This window comes from Panulirus ornatus, chromosome 51 (assembly GCF_036320965.1).
Source record: "Panulirus ornatus isolate Po-2019 chromosome 51, ASM3632096v1, whole genome shotgun sequence".
NCBI lineage: Eukaryota > Metazoa > Arthropoda > Malacostraca > Decapoda > Palinuridae > Panulirus > Panulirus ornatus.
In genome coordinates, this window is record NC_092274.1 from 1177156 (window position 1) to 1189437 (window position 12282).

Here is a 12282-nt window from a genome sequence, read left to right on the forward strand (position 1 = left end):
AAGACAAAGAAAGTGGCTTATATTCCCTGCTCACACATTTGTAGAGAAAGACCACCATTGCCACCCCTCTGCCACCATAACAGCTATCTCTGCTCCCAGCACTATCACCACCCCTTCCACCAGCTCTCCCATCCCCTATCTGCCATTTCTGCCACATCAACACCAACAACTCTGCCATTACCTTCACTGTAAACACCTGTCTTGGCACCTCGGACATCCTCCCCGTCCAACACCATCACCACAGTCTCTGCCATCGTTACAACCCCTTTGCTAATGTTGCTATCACTGTCTTTACGATGACCTCTGCCACCACCACACCTATGATCACCTGTGTCACCACCAATAAAACTTGTTCTTTGCTGCCACCACTTGCACACACTATACCACCCCCATGTACATTTCCATTTTGGCCACCTCTACAACCACATTTGCCACTACCCCACCAATTCCCCCTTCAGCACCACGACCTCTATGCTGCTTTTTTTCTGCCATCTCTGCCACCACCCCTGCAACGATGCACAATACCACCACCGCCATCACTCCTTCCACCATCTCTGCCACCAACTCTACCTTCTGCTATGCTGCAACCACCACTACTACTTGCTGTACAACCATTGTGCTACCACCACTTTTACAGCCACCTTTACTACCCCTTTTTCCCATCTCCCCAGTTCAATTTTTAGACACTATTTGATGTATGACAAAGTAGATTCATATATTGAGTATTTTAAAGTGTCCCATCAATTGCTATCACTCATGATTCAAAGCCAGATGTTGTAATTGGATATACCTCAGTTTGTTTTCATGCTGAAAATTTATTCTTTTAGGAAGCTTAGTTTCTCAGCTTAATCTACTTTATGTCAATAAGTAAAGGAAAGCTAGGCAAGGTCACTCATAGTATATTCATGAATTTTACTGGTGATATGTCAAAATCCTTGATTTATTTTTAGAATGCCCTGTAAACCATTTGTATAAGTTAGTAAAACCTGACATTATGTTATTGTGACAGATGTTGTGATCCCAGCCTGTAGCGACTTGGTTTCCCTAAGCATAGACATATGGATGACAGGTGAAGATATGGATGGAGAGAGACTAGTGGTGGCATCTGACATTGGGATGCGGCCACTTATCCTGGCTGATCTTCAGCCTCCTCCTCTTTGTAGATATCTTAAGGTAAGAGTAATCTTTTCATTTACATATGAGGGTCCTGGATTGTTATCCAAGTCTGCAGTATGCAGGGGGTGGGATGGCTTAGGCGGTGGATCAGTTGCTGTCTCCTGATGACATCTTGTGATAAATTCTTGAGAGCAACTCCAGAAGCTCTTAACAGAGTTTAGGAGAATGTGTGAAAGAAAATTGAGAGTAAATGTAAAGAAAAGTAAGGTAATAAGCTGTATAGTAAATGTAAAGTAAAGTAAGGTAATAAGCTGTATCAGGGAAATGAAATAAGATGATTTGAGCATAAAATTGAATGGAGTGGTCCTGGAGGAAGTGGTGTGTGGACTTGCAGCAAATGGAACCATAGAGGCTGTTGTGAGTCATAAGAGTAGGAGAGGAGGCTAGGGTCCTGGATGCATTAAGGAGCACATGGACAGAACTATCAGTTTCTGTTAGGATCAAGATTGGTATTTTGGAAATTTTAGTAGTATGGACAGTATTGTGTGAATGTGAGCCCTGTACCTTGAATGCAACAAAAAGGAAGAATAGGTGCAGATTGCCAGTGAAATGTTTAAGATATATGGTGTAAGATGGGTTGATCCTGAGAGAAATGAATGTAAAAGAGAAATTTGATTAGATGCTTGCCTGTAAAGGAGCAAAAGTTTGTGCTTTAGTTTAGATATCCCAATATTTACTGCAGCTAAAAAGATTTTCCTGAAAGTTGTGTGGTATTATTGTACTGTATGCCTCAGGGAAAATGTGTTGTTTGTCATTTTTTGTGGTATAATGCTTAGTAAGAAAGACTCACTGAGTCTTTTACTTAGGAAGAGTGTCAGATAGGGTAATTAAACAAATTGTGTAATTTTTATGCTGATCAACATCTTGATATGGCCAGAGCCTCCATCAACTGTATTTAATCTAAAGCAACATCAGGTATTATTTTACCAGTTTGGTCTTGGATAAGTATTCTTATGTAAGTATTTAGGTGTTTAATGTACCTGCATTATACTGTCATTTGAAGTATTATATTCACCTTTGAAGTATACAAATTGAGTTGAGAAATCTCCTGGTAAAATATGATGCACTACCTGGTCTTTCTGCTATGTGTTGATTTCCAGAAACTCATCCTTAACATTAACTGGGGACTCCATGTATTTTAGATGAGGATGCTAGGGGATTGATTGGGGAATAGATATAGTCCAAGCATTTTGTGAACAGAGGTCATATAATTTGAATTGAATCAGTTTATTTTTGTGCAAAGTTAAAGAATGAGAAGCACTGTTATGGTTGAAAGTTCTTGTTTAACTTTAAAAATTGGGCATAGGGTGAAGATGTGTCCTAAGAGAGTATAGATTTCAAAGGCTGTATGTGTCCCATCTACCCCATAGAACTAGCAGTGTAGATATTGATTATAGTTTTTATGCTAGATGTGAAATAAAGAATAACATTATTTGTTTTTCATGTATATTTTGCAGGTAACAACTCTTGGAAGGTATGGAATGAATACATCATCTCAGTGCAGAATCCCAGTTGGGGCCTTTTACGGACATACTCTCATCCTTCCTTGGCAACTACAACCTGGCCAGCCTCATCCTGTAGTCATGAATAAAGCTTCTGCTCAGGTTACTAGCTAAACATATTCCATTCCTGTTCATACTACAAACATTCTTAGCAGTTCTTGTGCAATTATAACTTGTTTAGATAATTAGTCTTGGCTTTTAAATTGTTTACATTGCCTGATGATTGTTTGAATTATTATTTCTTATGATTCTTTTTTCTCCTCAGACTCAGTTAACAGTATTGGGCAGTGTGGTGGAAGACATTGGATGCCGCTATAGTTTAGCATGCAGTAAACTACGATCTCTCTTGAACCCTCTTCTTATGAGTCCTACAGCCCCAACAGGCCCACATTCCTCTTTTGGTCATTCTGAGATTCCTCCCATTGGTTCACGGGATGCTGACCTTGAAAGGAGAATAACACATGCTTATCAGGTATGTTTAAACAAGTAACAGGTGTCTAGGAGTGTTTAGCTCATCCATTTCAACCATGTTCATTCCCCCTTATCTCAGTTTTTGATGGTAGTAAGCTGTGCTATAATATTTATTCAGTATGCTCTGTTCCATTTGCATCAGGATGACCGATAAAATATTGTACTTGAACATGCATTCATATATCTCCACCACAAATGAATTTTTTCTTTTGTTCATCTCTGTCCTCAATTTGGTGTTACTAAATCTCTCGTAGTCCTCTTACTATGTGTACCAGAGATCTTAGTGAATGCTAATTTTTTTATCAGGAATATGAGATCCATGTATTTTGCATGTCTTTATGACCTCACCTAGTTATTTACTATTTTTCAAAAATTTATCTTGTTTACACACAATGATTTGTCTACTCATGATTTTACTCCCACATCTCACCCAAAAATTCATCTCTGCTGTTAGCATTTTTTGAGCATCCATGTAGGATAATATATTGACTCATTTTTCACTTGAATATTTGAGTGATTTTACTAAACCAGGTAACTTGTTAACATATAGCTAATTAGATTTCATCCCATTTGTTTTTTGGACTGTTTAGTGCAATTTCATTTTAGCAACATATTCTGAATTACAGTTGTGTACTTTTCAGAATTTTTGTTACTTCCATTTGTATTTGAAAGTAATTTTTGTGAAAATAATTAGTGTATAAATTGTTGCTTGTGACTTTAATGTAGGCTCTATTGCCTATTGCTGGATTTCATATTTGTCATACACTTGACTAAGGTCAAGCACAGATGGTCAGAGGCCAATTGAAACAGGTCTGAGACCAATCACTGCTTGTCTGAGGTCAATTGCAGATGGTCTTACATCAATCATGGCTGGTTTTGTCAGTTACAGTGTCTCAAATCAATCATAGCTGGTCTATAGTGAACCACAAATGGTCATAATTCAATGAGAGTGAGTTTTACGTAAGACTACCAACTTTAATTGTCTTAAGACATACCGATTCACCATAGACTGGCTGTGGTTGACCAGACACCAACTGTGATTGACCTATTATCATATCTGAAAAATCTACATGATTGGCACTCGTGTGAAGTATCAAACCTTAACCTGATGCCTTTGACCCATAGTTTGTGTGAGAATCACTGGCCAGATACCCTGAGAAAGTAAATCTGTTGTATATACTATTACTACAGTAGTGAGTGTTGTAAGATGAATTTGAAAAATCATGGAGTTATACAGTAATGTAATTTTTTTTTAACCCTTTTATAGGAATGTATGTTAGAACAGCAGCATCTGAACTTAGTAGTTTCGGTGATGCGTCGTCTACAAAGTGTGGGAATTGGTGGAGAGAGTGCCACCACCCCATACTCTCCAACAGCGAACAGCTCCAACCATAATAAGCAGCAGTACCACACAGCTGCCAATTCATCTTCAGACAAACTAGCTACTCTTATGCAGTATCTCTTAAACTGTCTCCTTACGTTATCACTACCTGTACCAGGGATGTCGGTAGGTTTTTTCTTTCCTTTTTGATAAAAGATTAGTGATGTAAGGCTTTTGCATCAACAGTATCCCCAGCTTACACTTTGCATTCTTTTTTCCTCTCTCTCTCAGTTAACTGAAGCCATAATCAAGGCTATCTTATTGATGCTCTATATATTTCATGCTTTTTTTGCCGTTTTCCACGTTAATGAGTTAGTGTCGGAAAACAGACAAAGAAAGAAACATCCATTCACATACACATATTCACATATCAAGGCAATCTTATTGATGCTCTGTATATTTCATACTTTTTTTGCCATTTTCCATGTTAATGAGTTAGAGCCGGAAAACAAAGAAAGAAACATCCATTCACATACACATATACATAATGCAGGAGAGTGGTTAAGCATGATAATAATGAGATAATGATTTTTTTTTTTTTTTTTCGCTGTCTCCCGCGTTTGCGAGGTAGCGCAAGGAAACAGACGAAAGAAATGGCCCAACCCACCCCCATACCCATGTATATACATACGTCCACACACGCAAATATACATACCTACACAGCTTTCCATGGTTTACCCCAGACGCTTCACCTGCCCTGATTCAGTCCAATGACAGCACGTCAACCCCGGTATACCACATCGCTCCAATTCACTCTATTCCTTGCCCTCCTTTCACCCTCCTGCATGTTCAGGCCCCGATCACACAAAATCTTTTTCACTCCATCTTTCCACCTCCAATTTGGTCTCCCTCTTCTCCTCGTTCCCTCCACCTCCGACACATATATCCTCTTGGTCAATCTTTCCTCACTCATTCTCTCCATGTGCCCAAACCATTTCAAAACACCCTCTTCTGCTCTCTCAACCACGCTCTTTTTATTTCCACACATCTCTCTTACCCTTACGTTACTTACTCGATCAAACCACCTCACACCACACATTGTCCTCAAACATCTCATTTCCAGCACATCCATCCTCCTGCGCACCACTCTATCCATAGCCCACGCCTCGCAACCATACAACATTGTTGGAACCACTATTCCTTCAAACATCCCCATTTTTGCTTTCCGAGATAATGTTCTCGACTTCCACACATTCTTCAAGGCTCCCAGAATTTTCGCCCCCTCCCCCATCCTATGATCCACTTCCGCTTCCATGGTTCCATCCGCTGCCAGATCCACTCCCAGATATCTAAAACGCTTTACTTCCTCCAGTTTTTCTCCATTCAAACTCACCTCCCAATTGACTGGACCCTCAACCCTACTGTACCTAATAACCTTGCTCTTATTCACATTTACTCTTAACTTTCTTCTTTCACACACTTTACCAAACTCAGTCACCAGCTTCTGCAGTTTCTCACATGAATCAGCCACCAGCGCTGTATCATCAGCGAACAACAACTGACTCACTTCCCAAGCTCTCTCATCCCCAACAGACTTCATACTTGCCCCTCTTTCCAAAACTCTTGCATTTACCTCCCTAACAACCCCATCCATAAACAAATTAAACAACCATGGAGACATCACACACCCCTGCCGCAAACCTACATTCACTGAGAACCAATCACTTTCCTCTCTTCCTACACGTACACATGCCTTACATCCTCGATAAAAACTTTTCACTGCTTCTAACAACTTGCCTCCCACACTATATATTCTTAATACCCTCCACAGAGCATCTCTATCAACTCTATCATATGCCTTCTCCAGATCCATAAATGCTACATACAATTCCATTTGCTTTTCTAAGTATTTCTCACATACATTCTTCAAAGCAAACACCTGATCCACACATCCTCTACCACTTCTGAAACCACACTGCTCTTCCCCAATCTGATGCTCTGTACATGCCTTCACCCTCTCAATCAATACCCTTCCATATAATTTGCGAGGAATACTCAACAAACTTATACCTCTGTAATTTGAGCACTCACTCTTATCCCCTTTGCCTTTGTACAATGGCACTATGCACGCATTCCGCCAATCCTCAGGCACCTCACCATGAGTCATACATACATTAAATAACCTTACCAACCAGTCAACAATACAGTCACCCCCTTTTTTAATAAATTCCACTGCAATACCATCCAAACCTGCTGCCTTGCCGGCTTTCATCTTCCGCAAAGCCCCTACTACCTCTCCTCTGTTTACCAAATCATTTTCCCTAACCCTCTCACTTTGCACACCACCTCGACCAAAACACCCTATATCTGCCACTCTATCATCAAACACATTCAACAAACTTTCAAAATACTCACTCCATCTCCTTCTCACATCACCACTACTTGTTATCACCTCCCCATCTGCGCCCTTCACTGAAGTTCCCATTGATAGCTAGAGACTGAGTGTGAACGAATGTGGCCTTTGTTATCTTTTCCTAGTGCTACCTTGCACGCACGTGGGGGGAGGGGGGTGCCATTTTATGTGTGGCGAGGTGGCGACGGGAATGAATTAAGGTGGCAAGTATGAATTATGTACATGTGTATATATGTATACGTCTGTGTATGTATATGTATGTATATGTTGAAATGTATAGGTATATAGATGTGCGTGTGTTGACTTGTATGTATATACTTGTGTATGTGGGTGGGTTGGGCCATTCTTTTGTCTGTTTCCTTGTGCTACCGTGCAGATACGGGAGACAGTGACAAAGTTTAATAATGTGTTGGAAATGAGATGTTTGAGGGCAATATGTAGTGTGAGGTGGTTAGATCGAATAAGTAAAGAAAGGGTAAGAGATATGTGTGGTAATAAAAAGAGTTTGGTTGAGAGAGCTGAAGAGGGTATATTGAAATGGTTTGGTCACATGAAGAGAATGAGTGGGGAAAGATTGACAAAGAGGGTATATGTGTCAGCGGTTGAGGGAACGAGGAGAAGTAGGAGACCAAATTGGAGGTGGAAGGATGGAGTGAAAAAGATTTTGAGTGATCGGGGCCTGAACATGTAGGGGGGTGAAAGGCATGCAAGGAATAGAGTGGATTGGAATGATGTGGTATACTGGGGTTGACCCAGGGCATGTGAAGCATCTTGGGTAAACCATGGAATGTTTTGCACTGAGACCACAGCTCCTTCTCCACATCCAAGCCCCACAGACCTTTCCATGGACTACCCCAGACATTTCACATGCCCTGGTTCAGTCCACTGACAGCACGTTGAACCTAGTATACCGCATCGTTCCTATTCACTGTATTCCGTGCATGCCTCCCATCTTCCTGCATATTCAGGCTCCAGTCATTCAATATCTTTCTCATTCCATCCTTCCATCTCCATTGATCTCATGTAACTCCTTGTTCCCTCTACTTCTGACACACATATCTTCTTTGTCAACCTTTTCTCACTCATTCTCACCATATGTCCAAACCAGTCCAACAAACCCTCTTCTGCTCTCTCAACTACACTCTTTTTATTTGCACACATCTCTCTTATCCTTTCAATACTTAATCAAACCATCTCACACCACATATTGTCCTCAAACATTTAATTTCTAACACATTTACCTTCCTCCACACTACCCTACCTACAACCCATGCCTCTCAGCCATATGATATTGTAGGAACTACATTTCCTTCAAACATGCTCATTTTTGCCCTCCGTTGTAGCACTCTTCCTTTCCACACAGTCTTTATCACTCCCAAAACCTTTGTCCCAACCTTATGACTTGCTTCCACTTCCATGGTTCCATTCGCTGCCAAGTCCACTCTCAGATATTTAAAACACTTAATATCCTCCGATTTTTCTTCATTCAGACTTGTTACTCAACCCTGCTGAACCTAATAACCTTGCTCTTATTCACATTCTCTCTCAACTTTCTCCTATCACACACACTCCTAAACTCAGTCACCAGTTAGTGTAGTTTCTCACATGAATCAGCCACTTGTGCTGTATTGTTGTCGAACAATGACTGACTTTCATTTACCTCCCTCACCACCCCATCCATAAACAAATTAAACAACTGTGGTGACATCACACACCCCTGCCACAGGCCAAGATTCACTGGGAACCATTCACTGATCTTTCTTCCTACGTGTACACACGCCTTACACTTCTCACTTCTTTTAGCAGCTTACTTCCACACCATATATGCTTAAGACCTTCCACAAGGCATTTCCATCAGCTGTATCATGTATCTTCTCCAATACCAAAAATGCCACGTACAAATCCATCTGTTTTTCTAAGGATTTCTTACACTCATTCTTCAAAGCATACACCTGCTCCATTCACTCCCTACCACTTTTGAAACCATACTGCTCCTCCCCAATCTGATGCTCTGTACATGCCTTCCCCCTCCCAATAAATTCCCTCCCACACAACTTGTATACTCATCAAACTTATATATCTGTAGTTTGAACATTCACCTTTATCCCCTTTGCCTTTATACAGTGGCACTATATATGCATTCTGTTAATCCTGAGATGCTTCACCATTATCCATACTTATGTTGGATATCCATACCAACCAATCAACAATACAGTCACCCCATCTTAATGAATTCACCTACAATACCATCCACTCCAGCTGCCTTGCCACATTTTTCTTACAAAAGGCTTTGACCCCTATTCTCTCTTTGCCAAACCACTATCCTATGACTCTCTCACTTTGCATATCACCCTAACCAAAACACCCCACATCTGCCACTATCATGAAATGCATTTACAATCCTTCAAAATACTCACTCCATCTCCTCACTTCATCACTATCTGTTATCATCTCCCCTTTTGTCCCCTTCACTTATGTCCTTACTTGTTACATGTTCTTTTGTCTTTCACACATTATTTACCTTCTTCACCTTCTTCCGAAACATCCTTTTATGCTCCTTAGAGTTTAATGGTACTCTCTCACCCAATCCGAAACATCCTTTTATTCTCCTTAGAGTTTAATGGTACTCTCACCCAACTCTCATTTGCTTTCTTTATTTTTCCTTTAGTCACTGCTCACAGTCAGGAAAGGTAACCGCTACACCATGGAGTTCCATATACAGAGGAGTAGATCAAATGCTCACATGTACCTTTTTGTGGGAATTAGTCTTGCAGAACTGTGGCTTCTCTCTCCAACCCTGCAGGATGGGAAGGGTGTGGACATGCAGGACCTTGGAGTAGATTCTCTTCCTTATTCTTGATTTACTGATTAATACATAGCTTTGCCTAGAATGATGGATCCTTATTCTTGATATACTGATTAATACATAGCTTTGCCTAGAATGATGGATAGTCTAGTTAGAATATTGGTGTGCCTTTATTCCCAAAAAAGTATTGCCTTGGGAAATGTATGTTTTCAGCATTGAAGAGAGCTTGAGAGTTGTATCATAAATAGTCTGACCCATCTGGGCCTTGACATAGCCTAACCACCTAAACTAAGTATCCATCTTTCACAATTACTGTTTTCTGTCATGGTCCCCAAAGTAGATAAAACAGTAATCATGTCAGAAGCATGTTTCTAATAGGAGACCTTAGGTGTGGCCGGAATATTAGCCATCTCTCAGAAATTTCCTTACTAGATTGTGCAAGAATATACTAAACCAATTTGCATTAAATCTTGTCAAATCATGGCAGTCATGACATAAGGTAGACTTAGAGTCAGATGTTGAATGTCGTATACTTATAGAATTTTTTCTTATTTTCAAGGTGCCACACAATTTAATGGAGTGGTGTGGACCAGAGCAGGCCAAGGTCTTGGTAGAACAGGTGTGCGTTAGGGGACCAAAAGGTGCACAGGTTGGGGTTGCATCCCTCCTGGCTCGTTTGTGTGCTGGCCAACCATGGTGGGGAGACTTCTTGGCTAATACCATGGTAACCCTCTTCTCGTCCACGAATACACTTCATTTTCCTGCCACCAGGTACAGGCAGAATTCATATTTTTGCATTGTTCCATGTAGTTTTGTAATGTTTTATAGATTTTCACACAAAGCTATGTTTGTTTAGGAGGATGATACAGATGGTTTAACAGTCCTACTATTGAATACTTATTTTTCCATGTAATTTGATGATTTTTCTCTTCTTTTTTTGACAGAGTGTTTGCCTTGCTTACTTTTCTTGGACAAAAAAGTGTTGGCAGTGGGCGGGGAAGTCAGGTTATTGATGCCATTCTGCGTGTTCTTTCTGCTCAGCTCCATGGGACTGGGAACAACATGTCTTATAACTCTGTACCTATGTCTGCGGGCATGGATTCAATGTGGTTGCCATGGCATAATATTGGTGCACAGGTGGATACACACCTAGTCTCATGGCTTCTGTTGTACCTCTCTCTCTGCCTGGATGCTCTTATCCCAACACGCAAGAGTGACAGTGAGAAGAGCAAAGAAAATGGTAAGAATTACTTTGGGTCAAAATGTTATGATTTTCTTGAAATTCTTTTCTGAGATGATAACCATGATAGAATACTTAAGTACATTATAGGCTTTCCTAAGAATTTTGTCTGAAAATTGTTGGTTTTAGGTTAAAGTTATCGGTAAGTGGAGATTGCTGCTGTTGTTTCTTCTGTGAATAGAACCAGTAAGAGTATAGTATATGGCTAACACTGAGTATGAACATAGATTGATGATTAATGGCAGAAGGCATTTGAAATTAAGGATGTTTCTGCATGAGGGGTTTGATAATAAGGATTTTTGTTGTATTTGAATTATAATGATTTAAAGATGCATCTCATAGAGCTCATTGCTGTATCTGATTTCTAAGGGTACAGGGTTCGAGTGGGAAGAATTTGTTTTTATTGAACAGACTTTACTATATTTGGTAGACAGGAAGATCAGTACAGAGAAAAGGCACATTAGTTTTAGACAAAATGAAGGGGTGAATACAGAATTTGTGACAGAACCTTGCTTGCAGCCATTGCAATTTATTAGCTTATTTGCTTTTTTGTTAGACTCTTTAGCACCATTCCCTCATGATTTAATTACTGAGAATATTGAAAGTTTTTTATTATAAAGTCAGTACCAGTAGACTTTATATAGATAAAAAGAATGTGGTTGAGACTGGAGAAGAGGGTGTGTTGAAATGGTTTGGACATATGGAGAGAATGAGTGAGGAAAAGTTGGCAAAGAGGATATATGTGTCAGAGGTTGAGGGAATAAGTAGAAGTGGGAGACCAAATTGGAGGTGGAGGGATGGAGTGATAAAGATTTTGAGCAGTTGGTGCCTGAACATGCAAGAGGGTGAGAGGTGTGCAAGGAATAGAATGAATTGGAACAATGTAGTATACCAGGGTCAATGGGCTGTCAATGGACTGAACCAAGGCATGTGAAACGTATGGGTTAAACCAGGGAAAGGTCTGTGAGGCCTGGATGTGGATAGGGAGCTGTGGTTTCAGTGCATTACACTTGACAGCTAGAGACTGAGTGTGAATGCGGCCTTTTTTTTGTCTGTTTTCTTGTTGCTACCTCATTAATGCAGGGGGTGGTAATGCTATTTCCTGTGGGGCAGGGTGGTGCTAGGAAGGGATGAATGCAACTTCCCATGTATTCCCTGCGTGTCGTAGAAGGTGACTAAAAGGGGAGGGAGCAGGGGGCTGGAAATCCTCCCCTCTTTTTTTTTTTAATTTTCCAAAAGAAGGACCAGAGAAGGGGCCAGGTGAGGATATTCCCTCAAGGGCCCAGTCCTCTGTTCTTAATGCTACCTCGCTAATGCAGGAAATGGCAAATAGTATGAAAAATACATATTCAT

The 12282-nt window shown here is 40.4% G+C and overlaps 1 protein-coding gene across 5 annotated transcripts in view; it reads left to right on the forward strand.

The window, feature by feature from the left end:
* Bruce (BIR repeat containing ubiquitin-conjugating enzyme) overlaps window positions 1–12282 on the forward strand; it is a 129997-nt gene that overhangs the window by 49718 nt on the left and 67997 nt on the right. For all 5 annotated transcript variants that reach the window (XM_071691728.1, XM_071691731.1, XM_071691730.1 and 2 more), the window contains 6 exons: window positions 1010–1173; window positions 2634–2780; window positions 2944–3150; window positions 4417–4656; window positions 10249–10460; window positions 10634–10929. In XM_071691728.1, the coding sequence (XP_071547829.1) occupies window positions 1010–1173; window positions 2634–2780; window positions 2944–3150; window positions 4417–4656; window positions 10249–10460; window positions 10634–10929 (1266 nt within the window). The remainder of the gene's footprint in view (window positions 1–1009; window positions 1174–2633; window positions 2781–2943; window positions 3151–4416; window positions 4657–10248; window positions 10461–10633; window positions 10930–12282) is intronic.